This window comes from Pediculus humanus, genomic scaffold, assembly GCF_000006295.1.
Source record: "Pediculus humanus corporis 1103172107383 genomic scaffold, whole genome shotgun sequence".
In the NCBI taxonomy this organism is placed as follows: Eukaryota; Metazoa; Arthropoda; class Insecta; order Psocodea; family Pediculidae; genus Pediculus; species Pediculus humanus.
In genome coordinates, this window is record NW_002987010.1 from 910,383 (window position 1) to 917,328 (window position 6,946).

Genomic DNA, 6,946 nt, shown 5'->3' on the forward strand with positions numbered 1-6,946 from the left:
ATCGTCTTGCGTTATTGGTTGGAATAATAATAGTAATAATAATAATAATGATAAAATAATAATAATAAATAATAATGATAATAATAATAAACTAAAAGTTATACATTTTAATAAGAAAATTATTATTATTATTAATATATACAAGAATGCAAATGAAAATAAGAATAAAAACGAACTTTTTCTTTTCTTTTTGATTTTTTTTTCGACAAAATTACCCGACGCAAAACGTAGCAAAAATACCTGAAATATTATTATTATTATTATTTTCTACTACTTCAAAGGAAAGCCGCGAAAATCCACGGACAAGTTTTTTTTGTACAATTGAGAAAGACTTTTTTTTTTTTTTTTTTTTTTTTACATTTTTCTTCCCATCGCAAAAGAACAGCAACAACAACAACTTCATGACGTCATCATTATTATCATCATCGGCATCGGCATCATTTTTTTTTTAATTAATAATAATAATAATAATAATAGTAATAAGAAATCAATAATCACTTTTATCACCATTTCCAATAACAAAAACATCATCATATCGATAACATCAATTTTTTTTCTTTCTCTTCGGCCAACTGTCGATGTAATGGCCACCGATGCCCTGAGAGTGTTGACCGATGTAGGGACCTTCTGGGGAAGGCTCGGGAGAGGGTAAAAAAGTAGTGTAGGGATGTTTTCTTTTTTGACCCACGGGAGTCACGTTCGTGGGGATGGGAGAAGCGTAGGGATTCGACGCCCAATCGGCCGTCGGATAATCAGTTAAATATGAAGTAGTCGTTGTGCGAACGTTCGTTTTCGAAAGGAGGCACTGAGCTTCGAAACCGATCGGCCTCGGCGGAGTCGGAGGAGCGTGAGCTAAAGCTCCCACCGTCGGCCAAACGGGATGCGGAAACCAAGCCGGATGAAATCCGTTCGTCGCGGCGGTCCGAGGTTCGGTCAGTACGGAATTCTCTTCGGCAGGAATAGCAGTCGGTATTGGTATGATAGTGCGTGCAAGAGGATGCGTGGTCGGAACCAAAGGCGTCAACCGCTGAGTACGTTGCGTTAATGGATTCACCTGTCGGGAAAATGTCAGGTGCGGTGCCTGAAACGTAACAAAGAAACAAAACGTCAGCCAACGTTCCCTTTTTATCCCGAGCGACAGAAAGTTTAAACAAAAAAAATATTTCAAGTACCAATAATGTTTTGTCTCCATTCACTACATCTTTCTCTCCTAACTCTGACAAAACGGCTGCCGGATTCCACAGAGCTGTTTGACCTCCGGTCGGTATGTTTAAAGCAGCACCCGTTTCCGTTGCCGGACTCGGAAAAGAACCCGTCGTGACCGCATCGATTCCAGGATTGACTCCGAGCAACTGTTCATAAAAAAAAAAAAATCATTTTTCAACAACACGGGAAACGGGCTGGGGAGGGGGGGGGACAAAAAAATTTTCCATAATTAAACTCACGTTAACAGATGCCGAAGCAGCAGCCTTGACCGCATCGGGATACAATCCGCTCGCGGAAAAATCCGATAATGCTGGAATAACTGGAATGGCCGCCGGTAATGTTAAACCAGAAGCTTCGGGAGCAAGCGCTGTTTGAGGCACTAATACCGCTGCTCCTGTCACACAAACAAACAAACAAACAACAATAATTTTTATTTATTATCATTATCACTATTATTATTATTATTTTTTTAAAAAACGAGGCAAACGAGAACATTAGGGTGCATCTTTTCCAATGCCAAGACCGGAGTTATATAATTATTTAAATGTCCATACGTGATATCTATTATTATTAATAATAATAATAATTATTATTATTATTATTATCATCCTGATTTATTTATATTCGGCAGATAAATTTTTATTATTATTATTAGTGATAATATGAATTAACAAACTGCAGGTGGTTTTTTTTTTATTTTTTAAAATTTTTTGATTATTACACGACAGAGCAAAAGATGCTTGCTCGTCATCGACGACGTCATCGTCGTCGACGATGACGACATTATTCATTATGACGTAATATGAATACAAAAGATAACAAAAGAGACATTTACAGAAAGACGTAGAAGGAATAATTTTTTTTTTTTTTTAATTTTAGCAAAAAGTCAGAAAATAATTTCAAATCAAGAAAAATTAATAAATGTATAATGTGTCCCTCCCCTCCCCTCCCCGCACGCACGCACACACACACACCTTCTACGAACAGCAGGAAAAAGAAAAAGAAAAAATGTTTTTTTCAATTTTTCACTTTCCTCTTACATTCAAATAATAATTATTATTATTCATACCCTTCTTTCCTTCCTTTGATGGGTGACAAAGTCGAACGTTTAACGCGACTGGAAAATCAGGTATCGAACAAATAAATAATAATAATAATAGTAGTAGAAGTAGAAGGAACAAACAGAATTTAAAAGTTTTTTTTTTTGTTTGGGGGGGAGGGGTGTCAAAGACAGCAGAAGATAAAATCATTCACCGTAATTTTTTTTCCCAGTTTTCTCGTTTTTCGATCATTAATAATAATAAACAAAAAGATTGTAAATTTAATTAAATTAATTATTATTATTATTATTATTATTATTATAGAAAAGATGCGAAGAACAAAAAGTAGAAAATACCATTGAGTGCTCCTTTGGGTTGTTTTAAAAACGAAACCATTTGAGGAGTTTGAAGAAGAGCAGCCGGATTTTGTCCGGCGAGAAGACGAAGAAACGCGGCCTGTTGATCGTGGCTTATCGTTGTCTCTGCTGTTGACGATGGTGATTCGGAACTTGGGTTCGAGCTAGGGGTTGTTGTTTTATTATTTGGACCCTGTTTTTTACCCCTGTGACCCGCCGTTCCGACCTTGTTGGAGGACGAATTTTTTCCATCTTCGCTTGTCTGACCGTTCGACGGAGAATTCATGTTTCCCACCCCTAGCTGTTGTTCCGTCACCATTATATTCTGAATACTCTGTGCGACTGCAAAAAAATTTTTTTAAGTTTTTCAACTTTCTCTCTCTCTCTTTTTCTTTCTCTCTTTCTCTTTCTTCCCCTTTCCCTTACACATTTCATTTTTTTCAATGGTTACAACGTGGATTGAGTAGAAGAAAAAGGGAAAATTCGCATCCCGATTTCGATTTGGGAAAAGCGTGAAAGAAAAATTTAAAAAAATTAACCGCCTGTTAACACATAAAAACGACTTGACACGTCTATAACCACGAAAGAAATTATAAACGGAGGGAGGGGGAAGGCACGAATGTCTTCACGAAAAGAAAAGAAAATGGGGGGGGGGAAACCAGAAATAAAGACGTGTAAGAAGAAAAAGAAAAAATATGGAAAGATTGCGCGAAGAAATTAAACCAATTTTTATTAAAAGATTTATCAAAAAGAAGAAGAAGAAGAAGATGATGATAATGATGATGAAAAAGCAACACAAAATCGAATGCAGATTTAAATTTGACAGTAGTAATAATGATAATAAATAGAATTGCAAAAATGTAAGTAAAAAAAAAAAAAAAACTCAAAAAGAAAAAGAAAACAATGCGAAAAGTTTCACGAAGAAAAATTTTTTTAAAAAAGTAAAAAGGAAAAACAAACAAACAAACAACAAACACGGCGACACCAAAATTATTTTAAAGAGAAAAAAAAACAAAACAACAACAACAATAATGATGATGATGATGATTATAAAAAATGATAATGATAATAAGTTTCTTTGATTCTTACAAATAGGATTCTGCTTTTGAAGATTTTTAAAACTTTGAAAGACTCCCGGAGGCGGCGTCGGGAGGAGTCCGTTTCCCTTTCCCCGATTATTGTCCGTTTCGTTCAATAGTTTCAGGTACAAATTAATGGCTCTCACTCCGGGTATGTAGTAGGATATTTTTAGTTTTTTGTCTTTGATCTCGGAACCGTTCAACTGCGTCAAAGTGTTTTCCGCATCCTCTCCGCTGTTGAACTCTACGAGTCCCCAATTTTGCGGGCATCCGTTTTTCAATGCGATTTGACAATATGGGGGATTTATTACTTTGCTGAATTTCCTTCGAAACTCTCCCATGTCCCGATAATTTTGAGGTAGGTTGTCCACGTAAAGGCACTTCGAATGCAGGGATTCAAACGTCGTGTGCGTGCTGTCTATGAAATCCGCGCAAAGTGTCACGTCATTTATAACTAATCCGTCTAAACTGCTTTTCGCGTGCAAAGCCGTTTCTTTGGAAGCGTATTCGACGAAACCGTATCCTTTACTCTCTCCTGGAAAAAAAGAATAATAATAATGATAATATTAATAATAGTAATTCGTAAAAACCTTTCGAAAAGAAAGATGAGGAAATAATGGATTATCTAATCCGCTCTGTGATTTTATTAAATAAAATAATGATAATGATCACAATGGCGGCGGCGACGACGATGATCATGATGATGATGATGATGATGAAATTAGTTTTTTTTTAGAAAAATTACTTTTAATAAATGTTTAAGTACTTTCAAAACAGTTATTTTCAATTCAATTTTCTGCACGTGTCAAAACAGCGAAAGTCGACGAGTGTCGAGTCACGTGATTTCTTTCAAACACTGTCAACCATGTTTTATTCAGTTTTTTTTTCCTCTTAAACTTATGCTTTGGGGGGGGGAAGGAGAAAAGATATACTTTTTTTTTTCTGTTTATGTACGACCACAGTATCATTTCGACTTTATTTTTCTTTTTGTTTCTTTGTTAACTGGCACGGTCCTCCCTCTCCCCCCACGTAAAAAAAAACTTTCGAATTATTTTCTCGTGTGTTGTGAGCGACGGGGAGGGGGAAGGGGAGAAGGATATGGAGAGAGAGAAAAAAAAGGAAGAGAAAAGAGAATTTCACGGTTTAATTATTCCACGGTTAAAAATTTTTTCTTTTCAAAAAAAACATGTACAACAAACAAAAAACTTTTCTTTTTTTTTTCCACAGCTCCGAATTTTCCACAACTTTTCATTTCATGTAATATATAATAATAATGATGATAATACTAATGATGATGATGTTGATGATAATTGGCATTAAAAAAATCGTTAAAATCGTGTTCAGTTAGCATAAACAGAGAGAGAGAGAGAGAGAGAGAGAAAGAAAAAAAGAGAAAAGATAAAAAGGGTAAACGTATAACAAACGAACAAATTCGTAAAAGTTTAAAAAAAAAAGGGGGGAAAGAAAAGGAGAGGAAGGGTAGGGGGAGGACAGAAGAGAAGGGAAAGAGAAACAAAAAATTAAAATGAAAAAAAAAATAAAATAAAACCGGGGATCCATTTCCCAATTTCCACGATTCCTTCGACTTTCATAACTTAACGCAACTAACAATTACAAATTTTAACGTTTATTATCATCATTATTATTATTATTATTGTTATTTTATAATCGTTTTGCTGATGCCTTATTTTAACTTTCGGCCCTTTGTTCGAGTATTTTTTTGCTTTCAATTCAAATTTTTCAGACGAAGAGAAAATTTCAGGTCAAATTTTTTAAAAACGGAAAATGTCTACGGGAACTCGCGCGCGCAAAAAAAAAAAAAAAAAAAAGTAAAAATCTAATTAAACTTTCAAATTATTCAATTTTGTTGTCATCTCAAGATAATTTCATAGAGTAATAATAAAAGTCTCGTCGACATTTTACACCCCCCAGCCCCAGCCCCACCCTCCAACACCTTTTTCCCCGGAGAAAAAACCCCCGTTCGAAAATTTAAAAAAAAAAAAAAAAATTCATTTCTCAATAATTAACAAGTTTAATTTAAAATTTTTTGGCAATTGAACGTGGAACGAGAAAAAAAAAGTCATTGATCTGCTGCCACAGCAAAAAAAAGGAAACCAAGCAAATAATCATAATAATAATTATTATTAATAATATTATTCTCCGACCGGCGTCCGGCTATTTATTTCTCTCGTTTTCTCTTTGTTTTTTTTTTTTTTTTTTTTTTTTTTTTTTTTTGCTTTGACGTGAGAAAAATAATAATAATAATAATGACATCAAAGTTAATAATAATAATAATAATAATAATGGCGGTGAAAATAAAAGAAAAATATGGAAGACTCACTCACCTGTTTTTTCGGAGATCATTAGAAAGCACATTTTAACTTCTCCATAGGAACTCACGAGACCCGTGAAATGAGACTCGCTGTAGTGAAAGGGATACCTGGCAACGCATAAAACGAGTTCCGTTAACGTAGGACTCACGGGAATTTTTTGACCTCTAAGAAGGAATGCTCTGTCTTTATCCCAATCTTCGAGCATTTCCGGATCTTCGAGGTATGCTTTTGCCGATCCCGCCGAACCGTGTCCGCATGATAGAGTTACCGATATTATCGGAAAATCTGACAGCATCTGACGAATTTCCTACAAAATTCAAACAAAAAAAAAAAAAAAATTAAAACAAACGAAATAACTCGTTGACAATCATGATGATAATAATAATAATAAATATGTAATCAATGAGCAGTCATCGAAATCGACGAACATGAACCGGAAATAATTCCACAACCAACCGTATATCAATAAAATTAAAAAAAAAAAAAAATTTAATCCGTTTATGAAAATCATCCGATTCGATTAACACCATTATTAACAAAAAAAAATTTAAAAAAACATCAAATAACCCTTTTCTCTCTCTTTCTATCTCCATCCCCCTCTCTCTCTCTCTGTTTTTCTGGAACAGATAATCCTTTTTTTTAACAGCTGGTAGGAAAGAGAAAAAAAAAATTTTTTTACGTTTAATTTAACTCGCATATAAAAAAAAAAAAAAAAAAAAAAAAAATCTTACGGTTTGTTTCTCGCGGTTATTTTCCATGACGTCATTCAAAAACGAAAGAAATCGGGGGGAGGGAAGGGGAGGGATGAAAGGGAGGAGAGGAAAGAGGGGGAGAAGAACGTTCGCGAACATATTAGAACGTTCTCCTTCTTTGTCGTCATCGTCTAAAACTTCAAATTAATTTTTAAATATTTAATGTAATATATATTTAAA

The 6,946-nt window shown here is 34.4% G+C and overlaps 1 protein-coding gene across 1 annotated transcript; it reads right to left on the reverse strand.

Moving 5' to 3' along the window:
- Nucleotides 1-544: 544 nt before the first annotated feature.
- Phum_PHUM035210 (raver1, putative) lies at nucleotides 545-6,309 on the reverse strand (the record flags this gene model as incomplete). Its single annotated transcript, XM_002423029.1, has 6 exons — nucleotides 545-1,081; nucleotides 1,107-1,352; nucleotides 1,446-1,600; nucleotides 2,603-2,944; nucleotides 3,692-4,216; nucleotides 6,027-6,309. The coding sequence occupies 6 exons, from the start codon at nucleotides 6,307-6,309 to the stop codon at nucleotides 545-547; spliced, it is 2,088 nt and encodes a 695-aa protein (XP_002423074.1).
- Nucleotides 6,310-6,946: the final 637 nt, after the last annotated feature.